This window comes from Mustela nivalis (genome assembly GCF_964662115.1).
Source record: "Mustela nivalis genome assembly, chromosome: 20".
Lineage (NCBI taxonomy): Eukaryota > Metazoa > Chordata > Mammalia > Carnivora > Mustelidae > Mustela > Mustela nivalis.
The window spans coordinates 3,852,985-3,873,742 of record NC_139039.1 but is presented as its reverse complement, the minus strand read 5'-3'; the positions used below and the strand labels follow the sequence as shown (position 1 = coordinate 3,873,742).

Here is a 20,758-nt window from a genome sequence, read left to right as displayed (position 1 = left end):
TACTCACAGTAGTATGTCCTAAGTGATCTGGACTACTTGTTATCTTTCTGGTATCCATTTGTTGAATGAATGAATATGAACTTATTTTGAATGAATGAATATGGACTTATTTTGACTTTGAAATTAAAAGAAAGCAGCTTTTATTATCTTTTATCTTTTGTCTCCAAGAATAGTTCGCCACCACTCTCTCATTTTCCATCAGTGATTTCCCCAATACCAGCTGGATCTCCTACAGTTCAATTCTGACGCTAACTTCTGAGTTAGTGCAAACTCCACAAGTTAAGGCCTCAGTCCCACAAAACTGCCCCAACTTCAGATGCCAGGTGCATGTGCAGTCCTTTGCACAACCACACTTCTTCCTGGCCAGCTACAATTCAGAAGTTCTGTGAACTCCCCTCCACTCCCCACCCTTTCTGTAATTCTCAAGAATGACCCAAAACTCAGGAAAGCTTTATACTTACAATTATAGTTTTATTATGAAGAATATAACTAGGGCGCCTGGGTGGCTCAGTGGGTTAAAGCCACTGCCTTTGGCTCAGGTCATGATCCCAGGGTCTTGGGATCGAGCCCCACATCGGGTTCTCTGCTCAGAGGGGATCCTGCTTCCTCCTGTCTTTTTGCCTGCCTCTCTGCCTACTTGTGATCTCTATCAAATAAATAAATAAAATCTTTTAAAAAAATATATAACTGAAGAATAGTCCGATGAAAGAGATGCATAGTACAAGGTATGGGGCTGCGGGCACCGGAGAGCTCACAGTTTCCATGCTCTCTCTAGGCATGCTACCCTCCCAGCACATCAATGTGTTCACCAACTTAGAAACTCCCTGAACCATGTTGTTTGGGATTTTTATTTGGGGTTTCATTCTATAGTTATGGTTGAAATTATGAACTCAACCACCAGCCCCTTTCTGGAGGTCAAAGTAGGGCTGAAAGTCCCAGTCCTCTAATCGAATGGTTTGTTCCTTTGGAACCAGCCGCCTGTCCTGAGGCTGTCTAGATCCATCCATGATGAATCACCTCATTAGCATAAACTCAGTTATGGTCAGAAAGCACTCATTATAAATTACAGAGGACACTTCTGTCACTTGGGAAATTCTAAGGGTTTTAGGAGCTCAGTGCAGGAACCATGGACAAAGACCAAATACGTTTTTTATTATACCACAACCACATATTGATTGAAAGACTAAGAGCAAAAGTAGTAAATTACGCCTCTAAGAGCCATTAGGTTAGCTTTCAGAGTTTAAGAAGCGGGGTGGGGGGGTGTGTGGGAATAGATGAGACCAACAGAGAGAGAATGAAGGTCAAGCTGGGGACACTGGTGGAAAGCCTCTTAAATGAATACTTTTCTTTTTTTAGTACCCCGAGTTGCTGGGTCTTGGCTTAAAGCCTATCCCTTATGTGCCTTTATTGCTTAATTTGACATAGTAGGAGCTAAGCATAATTTGCTATATTTTTGTTCTCATTATAGATCTGAAAGTTATAGCTAACCCTTGAATATGCATTTAATGGCAAGGAACCAAAATGATTGTTTTGGATAATTAAAAGATAATTAGAAAACAGGCTTAAGAATCAACATATCTAAAATGTACTAAGGTTTGCTAATAAAAATGGCCATATTAAGAGATGGAATCAAAATTTAGTGTTGGTTTTGAACCCATCTTAATTTGGCTGAGTTCAATAAGAGTATTATAGTGCTTAAATAATTTTAGCAGTGCAAATGCAATTTAATATGTTTATTTTTGTAAAGGCAATTAAGTGCAGGCAGATAATATATTTCTGGAATTATGTTACAGATTAAAGTTAATGGGCTTTTTTTTTTTTTTTTTTTTTTTTTAAGTTTAAACTAGGACCAGTTCATAAGTTATAGTGAAATAGATGTCTTGCTGGAAAAAAATCTAAGAAAATGGCTTTGTATGTTTCATGGGTTCTTTTGTTTGTTTTCCTTAGCAAGAGTGAGGACATAGTAAGAAGCTAAAGATAGCTTCTTACTCATGAAGAACACTCCAGTAAGATTATCAGTTGTTATTTACATGTCTGTGTTATTAAGATTTTGGAGAAAAATGCCTTTATGTTGTTTGGTCATAGCCTGAGAACATTGATTGGGGGGTACTTAGAAAACATTGCTGAAATTGTAAACTCCTTACAGAAACAGTTATGGCTAGATGCGTACATATTGAATCAAAGTTTATTACTAGGAAAAGTCACACTGGATGTAAGAAGATTGTAAGACTACTGTTCTTGCTGTGTTCCGCCCAAGTAGTTGACTGGAAGTTTATGGATAAAAAGTACTTTCACTTTCCAAATGTATTTCAGTCTGCAGTTACTGAGAACCTGCTATGTGTCAGACATGAGGTATTGGGAATTAGTGAATGAGAACAGATACCTGCCCTGAACCATGTTAGTCCCTCTCTCCTTGTGACACAGTTTATTCAGCATGAAGGACATAATGAGCCACAGAAACAGAACCTTAGTGTTGTTTGCTCGAATCAGTTTTGTGTTGAACTTTACTGATCTGTTTTTAACAAAAATGCTTCAGCTGCCAACTCTGCTACTTAATTATGTGATCGAACTTGGGGAAATTACTTGATTTCTGAGTCTGATACTCCTTAAATGATAACAGGGATAGTAATTTCTCCCTTGCAATGTCATTGTGAATGTAAGTGCCTGATCAGTGCCTAGTATATTATTGGTGCTTAGCAGCGGTTTTGTTGTCTTCCCCTCCTGGCTCAGACATGATTCTGAGATTTTGATTTGGTGATCTTTTAAGGAATAAGCAAGCTGTATCATAGTTTTGATTTGCAATATTTTATTCAGTATTTCTGAGTTCTTTTACTTATAACTATTGCTCTAAGTTGCAAATTAAGTATCCTAGGAGTTCTTGCAGTATGTCATTTCTTAGACACCTTTTAAATTAATTTGAAAGTAAACTCTGCCCCCAACATGAGGCTTGAACTCATGACCCCAAGATCAGGAGTTACATGCCCTACTGACTGAATGAACCAGGTGCACCTTCTTTAAAACATTTTAAAGCACTCTTTTTTTATAAGTTTATGTGCTTGCTGGTGAAGTTTAAGTATCTTAGTTGTGTGACCCTGAATTGCCACTGAGCTAGTAAGTTCGTTCCCTTCGGCTTTGAGTAATAATCATCAGCCACAGAGCAACAAACTCAGATTGCCGGCCGCATGTGTCTTTTTTGGTTGGAAACACTGACACTTAGTTGGCAATGACTGTTTTTTAGATTTTTCAAGTATCAAACAATATTGATTATTTTCTAATTTCTGAATTATTTTTATAATGATTCTACAGTGTTTTAGTAGAATTCACTCAGTTGCTTTTCTTTGCAATATCTACTTTTATAAGAGGTTTTAAGGAAAAAGGACACTTTCTGGGGTGGTCTGCCTATTTTGTAACAGTCAATTCTCTGAAAATTTACCCTTATCCTGCCAGGTGTGGGCATTCTTCCTCCTAAAATTGTGTGTGACCTACTTGCAAGCCTTTTATCCTTTTGGTCACATATAAATTGGATTAGGGATTAAAAAGAGACTCTAGCTGGATTATTTGGAATGATCTGGGTATTTAGAAGTGGGACCAAATGAAGACTGGTCTTTAAACTACTTGTGTGAACTAAAGTGTTGAAGACTGAGAACGTGTTTGCAGCTATCTTCAGCACTGGACACGGAGAAAAAGAAAACGTCAGTCTGCAGAGAGAATGGTATAGATGAGCAGAAACAAAGACTAAAGTCAGAAGGAGAGTACTATCTGGGTTCCTAACAGCTTCCTGGGTCTTTATTCTAGTGCTTTGTGAGTCCTAGTTATCCTTCAATATCGTAACATACCTCAGTGATCTTCCAATAAGTTTCCCTTTCTTGTACAAGGCTGCTCAAAATTCTGTTACTTAATTTTTATTCCTTTTTTTTTTTAAAGATTTATTTATTTATTTGACAGACAGAGATCACAAGTAGGCAGAGAGGCAGGCAGAGAGAGAGAGGAGGAAGGAGGCTCCCTGCTAAGCAGAGAGCCCGATGCGGGGCTCGATCCCAGGACCCTGGGATGACCAGAGCCAAAGGCAGAGGCTTTAACCCACTGAGCCACCCAGGCGCCCCAATTTTTATTATTCTTTTGTTGAATTTCTAAAGCTAGATTAAGCTTAAAAATAAAATGGGTATGAATATCCACATGCAGAAGAAAGAATTTAGACCCCTCCCTTAAACCATACACAAATGGATCCAGACCTAATTACAAGAACTAAAACTATAGAACTCTTAGAAAAATGAAAGGACGGCTCACAGAATGTGAGAAATTATTTACGTGTTTCATGACTGAGAATGCGCTTTTTTCTTGAATACTAAGGGGGGGGACCGCAAACTCAAAAGCAGCTCTTAGAACTCAGTGATAGGGGCACCTGGGTGGCTCCGTGGTTTAGCCTCTGCCTTTGGCTCAGGTCATGATCCCAGCATCCTGGGATCAAGCCCCCACATCGGGCTCTCTGCTCAGCAGGGAACCTTCTTCCTCCTCTCTCTGCCTGCCTCTCTGCCTACTTGTGATCTCTGTCAAATAAATAAATAAAATCTTAAAAAAAAAAAAAAACCTCAGTGATAAAAAGGACGACCCAATTTTTAAGTAGGCAGAGACTGAATAGACTTTTCTCCAAAGAGAATATGCAAATGGCTAATGCTTAACATGATTTGTCATCAAAAATATAAATCAAGACCACGGTGACATCCCACTTCACATCCACTGGGATGGCTATAATTAAAAGGATAGAAAATAACAAGTGTTGGCATGGCTGTGGAGAAATTGGAATCAACATAACATTGCTGGTGGGAATGTAAAGTGGTGTAAATACTTTGGAAAACAGTTTGGCCTTGTTTCAAACACAGTTACCGTGGGACCAGCAGTTCCACTCCTGGGCATATGCCCACAAGAAACATGTTCACACAGAACTGGTGAACGAATATTTAAAGCATCATTATTCGTAATAGCTAAAGAGTAGAAACAACCCAAATGCACATCAGCTGATGCACGGATAACCAAAATGTATTATATCCATAAATGGAGTATGGTTGAGTCATAAAAAGAAATGAAGTGTTAATATAAACTGCAATATGAATGAATCCTAAAACCATCCTAAATGAAAGAAGCCAGACACAAAAGACCGCAAAGTGTATGATTTCATTTATATGAAATGTCCAGAATAGGCAAACCCATGGAGACAGAAAGGCAATGAGTAATTTCCAGGGACTGGAGAAAGGGTAATAGGCAGTGATGGGTAGTAGATAAAGGATTTTGGGGGAAGATGGAGATGGCCTAACATTAGATTTAGATCATGGTTATGGTCCTACAACTCTGTGAATATACTAAAATTCATTCCACTGTATACTTTAAATAGATGAGTTGTATGGTATATGAATTATATCTCGACAAAGCTATTGTTAAAAGCCATATGAAACAGGCTCCAAAAATAATTATGAAATAATAATAAAAATAAAATTTTTAGAAATAAAAAAATAATAGATTTCTAGAGGTGACTTTAGTTGTAACCATTTTTTTTTTCATAAATTTCATACCTAAATACATTTTAATGACATAGAAAATTGTGAGTCGCATGGTACTTCATTTAAAAATATGAATACAATTTAGTGCTGATTGTATCAGTTTGAGTGACAGTTAAAATGAAATGTAGATTTTTTTTCCCCCTAACATTTCTTTCATTGCCATTATATTTTGGGGGTGAACGGAGACAGTTGTGGCATTCTGAAAAAAATCTCTGAGCTTAGCACTTGCTAAAGCAGGACAAACATTAAGTGTTCAATCTGTGGTCTTGAATAAACAACTTAAGGTCTTGGAGCATTGGTTTCAAAATTTTAAAGTGAGGATCATGCTGGGCCAAAAATTTTTTTTTCTTTCTATAGTAGTTTGGGGAGATTTTCCTAAGAAAAATAAGTATAGGTACATTCATAGGTGCTTTAATTTGACCACACCAGTATTATTTAGATTTTAAGCATTTTGCAGAAAGTGTCCAACTTGTCTAATGCTTAGTATTGCATGTGAGAAAATGGGTTTTCAGTCTATACTATTTATTTACTTATTTATTTTCATTCTATATTATTTAGAAATTGAAATTTTGAATCACTTGAGTGGAGAAGTCAGTTAAGCATCCAATGTGTCATCAGTTTTGACTGGTTTTAGATATTATTGTATCTAAAAATTATGTTAATTTTAGTGTAGCTGATTCATCTATAATTAGTTTTTTCTTAATGTATCAACTGTAATCATTTTTCACCTTTTAGTTTTTGATAATACATATATGCTTTATGATGCACAGATAACAGGTCGATTTTAGAGAAGTCTGGTATAATTGTATCCGGTCTCCAGACTGCGTTATTTAGTGACAAATATGTGGTAAATACACTTTTATGTTGCAGTTACGTGAGGTTATGGGATAGGTTTCTGTTTTTTTTTTTTTTTTCTTTAAGCTTGATAGTTGCATGATTAATATGCTGGTTTTTTCTTATTTGCAGAGATCCTTCATATTTTGATGAAAATTGGCTAAACAGAATCAAAACTGAAGTAGGAGATAATTGGAGGCTAAAGGTATTTTCTTTTTATTTTCCCATCTGTTAAATAGTCTTTCAGTTGTTTGTATATAATAACTGTTGAACTTCCATCTGATGTGTTCACTGAACTTCAGAAACCCAGATTGCCTGTAGTAAAATAATCCAGAATTAAGGATTAGAGGTAACTTGAAGTTTCTCACAAAGATACATACATAGTGTAAGTCAGTGGGACACAGTGACAGTGGGCATGGACTCTAGAGCCAAGGTGCCTGTGTTTGTATCACAGCTCTACCATTCAGTGTCTGGGAAAGTCTGATCATTCTGTACCTCAGTTCCCCATTTGTAAAATGAGGATTGTAATAGGATCTACCTCACAGAAATAAGTGAGTTAGTATATATAACATATTTGGGATAGTGCATATGTAATGTTAGTTGCTAGAGTTGTTATTAATAATGAGAAAATATTGGTCAATGCTAACTGAGCACAGAACACTAAGAGAATGAAGTATTTTCATTTCTTTTCTAGTAGCCTTAAGTTCTAGTATTTCTCAGGCTTCTTTGAGAAAGTCAAAACCCACAAAAAGAGGGGTGCCTGAGTGTCTCAGTCGTTAAGCATCTTCTTCAACCCAGGTCATGATCCCAGGGTCTTAGTGTTGAGCCCTGCATCTGGCTTCCTGCTTCTCCCTCTCTCACTCCCCCTGCTTGTGCACTCTCTCATTGTGTCTCACTCTGTAAAATAAATGAAATCTTTTAAAAAATGCAAAAAAAAAGAAAAGAAATACAGTTTACATTGTAGCCTCCTGTCCACCTAAACATGTGCACAAACATAGTTGGACAAGTTTTTTCCATTATTCTAGGCACTGACATTTTGATTTTTAAAAAATTAGTTGCAGGGGCGCCTGGGTGGCTCAGTGGGTTAAGCCGCTGCCTTTGGCTCAGGTAATGATCCCAGGGTCGAGTCCCGCATCGGGCTCTCTGCTCAACAGGGAGCCTGCTTTCCTCTCTCTCTCTCTGCCTGCCTCTCTGTCTACCTGTGATCTCTGTCTGTCAAATAAACAAATGGAAACTTTGAAAAAAAAAATTAGTTGCAACCCACTAAATTAGTTTTATATTTTGAAATAATTCTAGATTCACAGGGGGCTGCCAAAAAATGTAGAGAAGTTCTATGTATCTTTCACCCAGTTCCCTCAGGGTTACATCTTGCATAACTATAATCCAATATCAAAACTAGGAAACTAACATTGGTACAAGTCAATTCATTCAGGTTTCACCAGTTTTACTTATGCCATTTGGTGTTTGTGTGTACACTTCTGTGTAGCTCTAGCAATAATGTAGTTTCCTGTAATGCCCACTACAGTGAAGACACAGAACTATTACATCTCTGCAAGACTCCACATGCTTCCTTCATGACCACATCCACACCACATACTCCCCACCCTATTACCTAGAAACCATTAATTTGTTCTCCGTCTCTATAATTTTGTTACACTAAATTGATTTTTATGACCCAGTGATGATTATGACTGCCAGTTTGGAAAGTTCTAGAACCATTTCTCTTTGATATAGAAGGTATAGACTCAGAAATGCAAATGAGTGAGCATGTGAGGTCCCTGGACTTGAAATGTTAAGCTTGGTTTGTCTTTATATTTCTTCCATAAAACACATACTGATAAAAAAGTAGTCATTGATTGTTTAAATATTGGGTCTGCCAATATTTTGTTTACTAGGCTAGAGTGAATGAATGGACACTGATTTAAGCCACTATCTTAATTTCTAAATAATCTTTCAAGAATAGACAATTCAATGACACACACACATATATATATATATATATATATAATATTTTATATATAACATGTTAAAATATTTTACATATATGTATATACATTTTTTTTTTAATTTTTTTAGACAAGGAGCGAGGGAGGGAGGGACAGAGTGGGAGAGAATCCTAAACAGGCTCCACACCCAGTGCAGAGCCCACTATGGGGCTTGATCTCACAACCCTGAGTTCATGACCTGAGCCAAATACAAGAGTCATTCACTCAACTAAGCCACACAGCCATGCCTAAATGATTACCTTTTAATATTATAACGTGTAAAGCAGTTCTGGATATTTAAAATAATGCTACTGATCAATTTGTGTTTGCTTGGTGTCTTGACCAAAGAGAGAGTTATATATCCTACCTTCCATGCATGTAGCACACATATAAAATGCACACTGTCTTCAGTGTCATGAGTGTGGCAGGGACAGTAATATAGAGAAGAGGGGAAAACTTATATTCTTTATATTCAGAACTGGAAAAGTCAGTTCTGATTTGCATTCCTATTCTCTGTATTATATCTTACGTTATATTTCTTCAATTTTAAGGTATCATTGATTATATAGCTCTTTTCAATGGGAAGTAAACTATCATTTTATTATTTTTTTAAGACTTTTTAAAAAATTTATTTATTTGACAGACAGCGATCACAATCAGGCAGAGAGGCAGGTAGAGAGAGAGGGAGAGGAGGAAGCAGTCTCCCTGCCAAGCAAAGAGCCCGATGCAGGGCTCTATCCCAGGACGCTGGGATCATGATCTGAGCCGAAGGGAGAGGCTTTGACCCACTGAGCCACCCGGGCACCCCTAAACTACCATTCTAAATGAACACATTTCATCAATGAACATTGATTTTTCAGACATTTTAATTTTAAATGTTAAAATACGAAAAAAATGAACATTGTAGAATAAAGGAAATAAAATGTATTATACATTTTCCGTGTCTCCAATTTTTTCTAGAAGTATAAACATGATAGTTTTCTTTATGAGCTGTTTTTTTAAATAAGTTTTCAGGGCACCTTGGTGGCTCAGTTGGTTGAGCATCCAGCTGTTGGTTTCAGCTCAGGTCATGATCTCAGGGTCATAAGATTGAGCCTCACTTTGGGCTCCATGCTCAGTAGGGAGTCGCTTTTCTCCTTTTCTCTGCCTCTGCCCCCCCAATCGCAACATTTGTGTTGTTTTTCTCTCTCAAGAAAAAAAATGTGTGTGTATGTATAAATCTTTAAAAAAAAAAAAAGGTTTCAGTTTCTTTTTTCCCTTAAAATAATGTCTGATTGCATTGGATCACACGCCACTTTTACTTGATAGTCACAGGTTCTGCTGTCTTCTGTCCTAGGACATCTTCAGCTACTAACATGGAGTAGGGACATTTAGGTAGATGGTCAACAGAATCATAATGTGTACACACTTAACTTAACACAAATTTAACTGTATGAGTTGGGTCAAGAAAGAAAAGGGAAAAAATAATAGCTTAAGTAGTATAGGTGACATAGTATTGGTGATAGCTACCTGTCATTTCACTCAGATAGCGTATAGGCCAGTGAACTCTTGCTTTGGAGTGGCTGAGTGAGAGGAAACACGTTGTTGGTCCCTCCCCTTATCTTGTTTCTAGGATGCTTTTTTTTTTTTCAAAGTAGACTGCGAGTCCAGTATGGACTCCAAGGTGGGGCCCGAACACATGACTCTGAGATCAAGACCTGAGCTAAGATCAAGAGTTGGATGCTCAACCAGCTGAGCAACCCAGGCACCCCAGAATGCTTCTTATACCACAAGTATCTTGCAGTGCTTTATACTAGCATTTCAAAACATAATAGTATTTCTTTAACCATATGGCTCCTAAATATTTACTTTGGTGCTTAAATAAATGAAACCACAATCTTTTCTGCAGTTAGATGCTCTGCCACTGAGCTGTACCCCCTCACAATCTTTTCTGACGGTGGAGAGAACTTGGAGACATTATACTTTGGTTACTTTAAGAGATTATCAGTTTTTGTCAGTGTAATTATAACACTGAAAATTTAACATGATTGGAAACAATTTTTTTTAAGATTTTATTTATTTATTTGACAGACTGAGATCACAAGTAGGTAGAGAGGCGGGCGGACAGTGAGGAGGAAGCAGGCTTCCTGCTGAGCAGAGAACCTGACTCGGGGCTCAATCCCAGGACCCTGAGATCATGACCTGAGCGGAAGGCAGAGGCTTAATCCACTGAGCCACCCAGGCACCCCTGGAAACAATTTTTTAATTAATCTTTTTTTTTTTTTTGAGATTTTATTTATTTGTCAGAGACCGAGAGCAAGCACAAGTGGGGAGCGGTAGAGGCAAAGGGGGAGCAAGGAACCCGACTTGGGATTCGATCCAGGACCCTAGGATCGTGAAATGAGCTGAAAGCAGATGCTTAACTGACTGAGCCACCCAGGCATCCCTGAAAACAAATTTTTTTTTTTAAATATTTTATTTATTTATTTATTTGAGAGACAGAGATCACAAGGAGGCAGAGAGGCAGACAGAGAGAGGAGGAAGCAGGCTCCCTGCTGAGCAGAGAGCCTGATGTGGGGCTCGATCCCAAGACCCTGGGATCAGGACCTGAGCCGAAGGCAGAGGCTTTAAACCACTGAGCCACCCAGGTGCCCCTGAAAACAAATTTTTTTTAATAAATCTCTTGAGATCACTTAAATTGAGCCATTGATAAATTGATAGTCCTTTTTTGATGATTAGGGTAGTTCACATGTACTGTTGAATTTTTTTTAGTATTTATTATGATTAATAGAATAATTAGTTGGTTCAGAAATTTTTAAGATTTTATTTCAGAGAGAGTGAGCAAGTATGTGGGGAGTGGGCAGAGGGAGAGAGAGAGGAAGAAAAGTAGGCTCCCCACTGAGCTGGGAGCTCAGTGATGTGGGGCTTGATCCTAAGACCCTGAGATCATGACCTGAGCCAAAAGCAGATGTTTAACTAAGCCACCCAGCTGCCCCCAGAAATTTTTTATGTTAAATTATATTTTGATTTGTGCTTACCTTTTACGCAGTTGTTTTATTTCTCTCTAAACAGATAAGCAATTTAAAGAAAATTTTAAAGGGAATCCTGGATTACAATCATGAGGTAAGGACTTTTTCTCACTCTGCTTTGAAGTATTACTATAGGATAATTTAATTTTACAATATTTTTCAATAGTTTCAAGTAAAGGAAAATTTACCCAAAATTTACCACTTATCTTCCACTGTATGGTTTTTAGGATGTTGGTTCAGACAGCTATCTATTAGGTAGGTAGTAGGTAAATGCTCTTTTTCACTGTAATATAGATAGTTTGTAGATGATTATTAATTTGTTATATTTCCTTTTCTGCCATCTGTTAACTCTTCCTTTCTCCCCTTGTGAAGGTGGTTTAGAATCCTGGTATCATAATAGCCAACTCCCTTGCTTACTTTAGTTTTATTTCTTGGCAGACCCTCATCCCTAGATTAATTCAATTTATTCTCTGAATCTAACATCAGAACAGTCAAGGCATACCTTGGGGGAAAAAAATCAGGCAGTAGAACTAGTTTTACTTTAAAATTTCATGATCACAGATGTCAAATGGACATAACATACCCTGGAAGCCCCACAATTTTATCTGCATTTATACCTACGTCTATACATACATAAATCATTTATCTTCACAACTCAGTAAGTGCTCCTGCCGTCCACCCTATTACTCAAGCCCAAAACCTATAAATAATCCTGTAGTCCTTCTTTGATATCATCATAAGACTTACTAGTTAAATCTCCAAAATAACAGCTTTTTCTATCTCTAACTGCTACCACCTTCTACCAAGCCATCATTAGCTCTTGCTTAGATTTCTAGAGTAGTCTGACTGGTAATCCTGATTTCACCCTTGCCTCTCTACAGTCTGTTCTTATTCTACACTCTAAAACCTGAATATTTTTTTTTTTAAGATTTTATTTTATTTATTTGACTAACAGAGAACACAAGTAGGCAGAGAGGCAGGCAGAGAGAGGGGATGGGACGCAGGTTTCCTGCTAAGCAAAGAGCCCAATGCGGGACTAAATCCCAGAAGCTGGGATCATGACCTGAGCCGAAGGCAGAGGCTTTAACCCACCAAGCCACCCAGTCCCCCAAAAAGCCTGAGTAATATTTAAAAATATAAGTCTGATTATGCCACTTTTGTGTCTTTTATGGTTTCCTGTTGTATTAAGAATCATATTTCTACCTGTTACCATGAGCCACCAGACACTGCGTGACCTCTTTAACCTGTTTACCCATAATGCTAGAGCCATATTCATTCTGCTTCTGTGTTGTTGTTGTTGTTGTTTAAAACAGATTTTCTTTATTTATTTGACAGAGAGAGGTCACAAGTAGGCAGAGAGGCAGGCAGAGAGAGGGAGAGGCAGGCTCCCCGCTGAGCAGAGAGCCCAATGCGGGCTCCCAGGACCCTGAGATCATGACCTGAGACAAAGGCAGAGGCTTAACCACACTGAGCCACCCAGGCGCCCTGGTTCTGTTTTTAGGATTTTCTTTTTTCACTGTATGCTTATAGAAACTTACCCTTGGGCGCCTGGGTGGCTCAGTGGGTTAAGCCGCTGCCTTCGGCTCAGGTCATGATCTCAGGGTCCTGGGATCGAGTCCCGCATCGGGCTCTCTGCTCAGCAGGGAGCCTGCTTCCTCCTCTCTCTCTCTGCCTGCCTCTCTGCCTACTTGTGATCTCTCTCTGTCAAATAAATAAATAAGATCTTAAAAAAAATTAAAAAAAAAAAAAAAAAAAGAAACTTACCCTTCGCATATATTTCATTTCATTTGGGGCCAATTTCCCCATGAAGGAGTCTTTCATTCTCCTTCCTGATATACGTGTTTGGCTATCAGCATTTTGGAGTCAAATAGAGTGAACATGTTTGGGGGGAATCTTACTGTTGGGGCAAGAACCTATATTTAATCTCTCCTCTTTCTGGTACCCCCTTGTTCAGGCTGTACTTTGAACTTCAGAGAAATTGTCTTTCTGGGGTGGTGAAGAGCTCAAAGTACTCAGTTTCTTTGGTCAGTGTACATACATACCAGATTGGGGTCTAAGTTGTGGTGATGGAGGTTGTTATAACTTAGGTATGGGAGATAAAAGAAATTGGGCCTGAAGCTGACATAACAGCTCTGTTGTTAGCAATGAGTTTCTGGTGCTGACAAACTAATCTGTATCAAATGTTTTATTTGGATGTAAAATATAAGTGTAATTCTAATCCTGTTGTCTCCATTCAGATTTTAGGACAGCAAATTAATGACTTTACCCTTCCTGATGTGAATCTTATTGGAGAACATTCTGATGCGGCAGAGCTCGGAAGGATGCTTCAACTCATCTTGGGCTGTGCTGTGAACTGTGAACAGAAGCAAGGTAATTTATATGTTAGTGTATGCATTTAAAATAATTAAGGAAATTAATAATTAAGGAAAGTAATACATATTGTATATATTACTTATAAATAATATCTTCAATAATATCAACAATAATATCTTCATAAGGCCATCCTCAAACAATGCCATTTTCTTTTTCTCCCTGCAAAGTAGGCTCCACACCCAACATGGGGCTCCAGCTCATGACTCTGAGAGTTCAGGAGTTGTCCACTGTACCAAATGAGCCAGCCAGGTGCTCCAAACAATGCCATTTTCTGTAATTTTTCTGGTACTTTGTTTGCAAGTAGAAGAGTTTTGCAATTTAGATTAAACTTGATTGTGATGCTATTCTTTTCCTTTAAGCAAGACTACATAATTCTTTGGATTATTTTTAACTACACTGAATGTGATCAAATTTACTGTTAATTGGACAAGGTCCAGCTAAATTAACATCAGTAATAATGAGAAGGTTAAACTGGATCAAATCAGCTCTGGGCACTTAAAATTGGATACTTTAAATTACAAGTATGAGGGATTTATATCACAGAATTTACTGAACTCGTGCATTATGCCAGGGATAGGAACACAGTGCCAGACAGAACAGACACCGCACCTGCCCATGTGGAACTGTTCGGTGAGTGGAGGGGAGGGCAGTAAGCAATGCCACACACAGCTGTGTGTTCCAAGTGGTGATGAGTGCTGTGAAGGTAAAGTGTAATGGGGGAGCTGGTCCAGGCATGGGCCAGGGAAGTTATTTAAGCAAAATTGGAGAGAAGGATAGACTAAGAGTAGTCTGAAGAGTAGGAACTGAATGTCAGAAAGACTTAGGTTACCTTTGAGAGGTTTAAAAAAAAAAAACACAAATATAATTAGAAAACAGTGAGGAAGGGAAGAAGGGTGATGAAACAGAAGGGGACTATTCTAAATAATGATTAAATAGTATTTTACTATTATACTAGACTATGACCTTCATAGGAGACAGATTTTTTTTTAAGCCCAAAGATTTTTTACTTATTCCTTTTACCTAACCCCTGGTGATGTAAAATAGATTTTTATTTGACTTGTCTATACATTTTAAGTGTTCTTGTGACAAGTTTAATAATGGTCAACGTTGTTTTCTTGAAGCTATGGCTAGTATTTGGTCTGTGATCTGAGTTTTTTCTAACAATGTATTTCTCTTTGTCCCCATTCTTTTTAGATTTTTAGCATGCATGCTCTTAAAGTAGGTTTTAGTTTGCTTATTCAGTTCAACTCAAGAATTAAAATAGAGAATTTTCTACACTTGTGCATTTTGTATATTACTAAAATATCTAAACGTTTTTTGCCGAAGATTAGAAGATTCATATAAATAAGATTTAAAACACATTAAATCTCTAAGTAAATGCTTTGATTTTAAAGGGGGTATGAAAATTTATTTAATAAAGTTCGCTGAATTCAAATAATGACCTCTTATATGTTTATTCTGTTAAGAGAGTCATCACCTCTTAGAAGCAAAGAGCTATTAAGAGTTGGCTAATTGGATTTACCACAGGGTAGAACTAGGAGAACACAAGGATGTTTCCTATATCCGTAGTCCTGTGGAAAAGCAGACAATCGAGCTGCTCACACAGACTAAGTTTCTCCTGTAACACCTAGGTTCGGTTTCTCCCCTGAAATTGTTTATAAATGATGAAAACTTTGAATGGGATTTTTAACATCATATTTATCCAGAGGGCATTCTGTTTTCAGAAACAAAGTTGAGAGCTAAGAATCAAAGTAAATTAATTCCTGAGTTCAGTATTACTTGTTACTGCACATTTCTGATGTATAATGTGAGGCTTACTAAAGATCTTCCATTTGCTACCTGACTGACATTGGACTAGGCACTCAGCCTGTTTCCTCAGCTACAGAATGAGGATGCAAAACCTGGTGGTCATGAGGAATGAATGAAATTGTGTATGTGTATTTGCTTTGTAATCCGTAAAGCACTATACAAATAAAAAAGGCCTTATGTTTAGATGAGTTTTCAATTACTGGAGGTAAGAAGTGATTGCTCAGAACATTGACCTAGGATACTTTTATCTTGGCCATCTGACTTCTCAAATTGGGGAAAATAAATGATGCTAAAATTGAAAAAGCAAAGATAAGTAGTAGAAAACACACTGAATTACTGAATGTCTCTCTTCTGCCCAGTGCTCTACTAGGTACTAATAGAACAAAAAATACTTTTTACACATTAGGAAAACTAAGTATTCTATAACTTGCCCAGGATTTCTGGTTTGTGAAAAGCTAGGCAAGGACAACAACTGATGTCTCTCCATGTTTAAACATCATATTCTTTATACTAATCTGCTATAAATTCTGGCCCTAAAAGCTAAGTTTTCAGGATAATTTGCTGACCTAGCATACCTCATTATCCAGCCTCATAGATCTGTACCCAATAATCGTATATACTTGTATTTTGGACACTAAAGATTTGTAAGGTTTTTGTTGGGGTTTTTTTTTGTTTTGTTTTGTGTTTTGGGTTTTGTTTTGTTTTGTTTTTTTGCTTTTTACAGATTGTACATTAACATAGTTCTCGTTGTCATTTTACCATGTAGCATTTTACGGTGTTCGCGGGGAAGGGCCTTGACGTGGCAACACCGCTTCTTAACTAACGCTTCCCCTCTCACACCTAACTAACTTCCTAACCTCCCTGTTCCCGCTGTTATTTTCTTCACTTCCAGTCGGTTGTCATTAAATTTTCCTTCCCCGTTATCAGTGCCACTGCTTTTTCTTTTCTATGTTCACAGTCTTTTATTTCAAGAGCTGTTTAGTCATCCTAGCTGTACCATTTTCTCCAGCGTCTTGTGATTTTTTTGTTTCATACCTCTGAGCAGAATATCAAAAAGTACTCCTTTTTATTCCAAGATTTACAGGATGCTCCTTGTTAACAAAACAAAAAAAACTTAGGGACGCTTGGGTGGCTCAGTAGGTTAAGCATCTGCCTTCGGCAGATCATGATTCCAGGGCCCTGGGATCAAGTCCCACATCGGGCTCCTTGCTCAGCAGGGAGCCTGCTTCTCCCTCAGCCTGCTCTGCCTGTTCTGCCTGTAGCTCTCCATGCTTCTGCTTTCTCTCTGACAAATAAATAAATAAAATCGTTAACAACAACAACAAAAATTGAGCTCAGAATAAAGGATTTTTTTTTCCAAATAGTTGTTCTTGAACATTCTTACTGTTATTCTAAGAAATGCCTGTGATTTAAGGGTGTTGTGTATATTTGTATGTCACCACACATTTGATTGGGTAGAAGTATCCTTAGAACAACACTTGCTTAAAAATATGTTTTTGATTAACAAAAAGCTTTGGCATTAACAACCAGAATGTCAGAATTTAGTAGTGCTGCCAAAACACTCTCGTTTTTTTAAATGAGATCCATCACGCAAAGCATTATACAGCTTGACATTCCAAATAGATGACTCTTTTACCAAAAGATCACTTTAACAGTTTCACAGTGAGACTCCGTCATGTAATACTTGAAGTGCTGAGACAAGCTTCTGGTATATGTGTGGAGAGGTTTTTTTGGATGTATGGGAAGAGAGGCAGGTTGAGGCTAAAATTCCCTAATTACTTTACTCTTCTAAATGTTACTTATTAAAACATATTTACCATATTTGTTAGAACCCAGATGGCCTGTTGATTTTTGTTTTGTTTAATGCCACTTTTTCCATTCATTGCTGGATTTGTAAACAAGGAAAATTACTTCTAGTGCTTATTCATAAGACAAGAAACTATCTTTTTCTAATGACAGCTAAGAGATCCTTCTCTTTCTGGTAGTGGTGAGAGTAGAGTGAGCAAGATTGATGAAGATGGTACTTTAGCTTATTAGTGATGTGTGTATTTTAAAGTCCAGGGTAATGCAGTATTCATTTAATTATGATGTCACTTTCTATCTTCATTTTAATTCTTTGTCCTAAGCAGCTCTCAAGTTTATTAAGATTATTCTTTAATAGAAAGTATTAAGGTAGGAATTTTACATGATGCAATGCTTTGATGTCACACAAGAATAAAGCACAGACATCAGAGTTTTTTTTAACCTGTAACAAAGTATATATATGTAACAGAGACAGATAATTTTTAAATTTTAGGAATAGTAATAAGGAATTCTTCCCATTCTGGCTTTAGGCTTTGCTGTTTCATCGTCTAATATCCCTAAGAAGCTATATTCCTGTGACCTTTAGCTGTAGCCTCAACTTTGTAATGGTGATGGTGGTGGTGGTAGGCTTATCTTAACGAAACCGAAGTACTGTGATTTGCAGCCTTTACTTACCTGTGGTGCATATAACATGAAGAATTCCTAGGAAGAATGAAAATACAGAAAACTACTTAAAAGAATTCATGAAGTGTGAGACTTAACTCCTTGAGTACCTTTAACTTGAACAGTGACATTCCAGATTGTTCTTATTTTCAGAGTACATCCAAGCCATTATGATGATGGAGGAATCTGTTCAACATGTTGTCATGACAGCCATTCAAGAGGTATGTTGGAGCTTTATGCTTACTGTTCGTGAGAAATTAAAGGAGCAAACTGGAATAGTAGATGTGGAAATTTTAAAAAGATTCTCCTCATTTTTTGAGAATTTTTTTCTTTGCACTTATGATATACTGTGTCTCATTTTTATTTTTAAAAAATCATACATTTAAATTTCTCATTTGTATTTAAATCTTACACATTTGTCTTGTAGGTATAGGTATTCAGTAACTACTCCTAACTTTTAAAAATGCCCCAATGAACTACAAATAGTAGACTAATTTCTAAAGCCATTGTAAATACATATCTTAAACTAGCAGTCTACCTCACGCTTAATTATTGGTTTCTCGTTTGGCAGAAGGTGGGTCTTCAACTCCAACCATACCCAAAGCTACTGTAGGGGAGGAAAAATACCTTTTTCTTCTACCCATCCAAGTTTTCAGCTGAGATCTCTGTATCAAAGGAGAGATTAAAAAGAATACACATGTATTTGAGTTTTACATGACATAGAGACCTTCTTAAGGAAATGAAAATGAAGAAAGTATTTGTTTTTTATTTTTTTCAAAGAAGTGTTTAAACTTGAGGGTTTTAGGGCTGAGTTTGATGAAGAATGGAGAATCATGGAAAAATGTGATAGGGTATACAAGGGTTTGAGCTAAGGATAGTAACCTGGGGGAAATAGCAATTCCTGTTGATTCAAGATTCTTTGAAAATCCCTCTATCTTTGGAGATAAGGATGCTTCTTTCCTTTGCTTTGAGAATAGGGAAGACACCTCTTACATGAGGATTTTATGACCTGCTTCAGGAGAAGGTAGAAAAATCTATCCTGTACCTGCTCTTTCTCAAATTCGTTCAGCTTGAAGTATTCACTGTGCCAAGGTGCCATACTTTGGGGTAGCGTGTTGTGAGCTCCATCAAAAGTGAGACATAAAACTATAAAAGTAAAAATAAAATGTAAGTTAATAACCAGTTGATTTCCAGATGTGAGAATGTTTTTAATCATGAAGGCAGTGGAATAAACCCTTAGGGGTACTAGAGAAAAGTATAGGACTTGAACATGCAACTGACAAAGAAAAAAATACAACAGCATGAAAAATGCTAAATGTCCGTTAAGTAAAGTTGTATATTTTAAGAAATCTGACCATCTGACTATAAATCCAGGAGTTCCCACCACCTCCCCCCAGGGTTCTGACTCACAGAACTCAGGAATGATGACAGTACTATTATAGCAAGTGAATACAAACCAGAACCAAATCCCCCCACCCCAAAAATGCATATAGTGAGGTTTACGAAGTCCCAAATGCAAAGTTTCTATTGTTCCCTCTCTGTGGAATCAAGATCTATCACACTCCCAGCACATTACTGTGTGACAGTTCCAAGGTACTGCCAACTGGAGAGGCCCACCTGAGTTTTCATGTTTCCAAGTTTTTATTGGGGTTTCATTATGTGGGTGTGATTGATTCTATCAGTGACCATGGGGTTGAAGGCAGTTTCCAGCACTCCTCCCCCCAAAAGTCAGACTGATTATGAAGTGGCTCAAAGACACAGTCCTCTGATACATGACTGGTTTTTCTGGCATGGCCAGCCCCCAATTTGATCATCCAGTTTTTTAGCTTTAACTACCTAGGACCCACAAATAACAAAGTTACTCTTATCAGGAAGGAAATACCAGAGATTGAGGGGCTGCTTGCCAGTAACAGGACAAAAGGTCAGCCAAATTTCTTACTACAGGACCTTTCAAAAAAGCAAAGCTTTTGTTTTATTCATTTATTTTTTTCAAGATTTTATTTATTTATTTGACAGAGAGAGACACAGCAAGAGAGGGAACACAAGCAGGGGGAATAGGAGAGGGAGAAGCAGGTTTCCCATGGAGCAGGGAACCCGATGTGGGCTCTATCCCAGGACCCTTGGGATTGTGACCTGAGCCAAAGACAGATGCTTAACGACTAAGCCACCCAGGCACCCCCAAAAAACAAAGCTTTTAAAAGATGATCAGTTTAGCTGTCAGCTCTGATGATAGGAAGATCGAACTGGTACATCTTTTTAAAAATATTATACTCTTGTATTATATGAGATATTAGGTCGTGAGTGTTAAAATATCAAAATGATGATCTCTCAAGCAAGATAGAAGTTATTTTGCTCTTAAGTCATCTTGGATTTTGCTCTGTAGTCATCAGGGACACAGCTTTCTTATTTCTTAAGACATGTTTCCAACTTAGTGGTTCAGCTGTGGCTTCTCAGGTTCCATCTATCACATTCCATTTCCAGCCATCAGGAAGGACTGAGGGAAGAGTTATCCACTTCCTCTAAATAAACTCAGCAGTTCTCACCCGTGTTAGCCAGAAATTATTCATGGAGCTACACAGATAGTCACAAAACCAGCCAAAATCTGAGGAGTCTGTTACTCCAAAAATAAGAAAAAGAATAAAGGACCACTAACAGTTCTGCCTAACTATAATTGATCCTATAATTCTGTTTTTAGGAATTTATCCTAAGGAGATCTGAAATACAGAGA

The 20,758-nt window shown here is 37.5% G+C and overlaps 1 protein-coding gene across 3 annotated transcripts in view; it reads left to right on the top strand.

Moving 5' to 3' along the window:
- Positions 1 to 20,758, top strand: part of HOOK3 (hook microtubule tethering protein 3) — a 110,153-nt gene that overhangs the window by 19,012 nt on the left and 70,383 nt on the right. For all 3 annotated transcript variants that reach the window (XR_014306642.1, XM_082715162.1, XM_082715163.1), the window contains exons 3-6: positions 6,522 to 6,594; positions 11,426 to 11,476; positions 13,620 to 13,752; positions 18,184 to 18,251. Coding sequence is in view for 2 of the 3 variants with exons in the window: in XM_082715162.1 (XP_082571288.1) it covers positions 6,522 to 6,594; positions 11,426 to 11,476; positions 13,620 to 13,752; positions 18,184 to 18,251 (325 nt within the window). In the remaining variant the exon portion in view is untranslated. The remainder of the gene's footprint in view (positions 1 to 6,521; positions 6,595 to 11,425; positions 11,477 to 13,619; positions 13,753 to 18,183; positions 18,252 to 20,758) is intronic.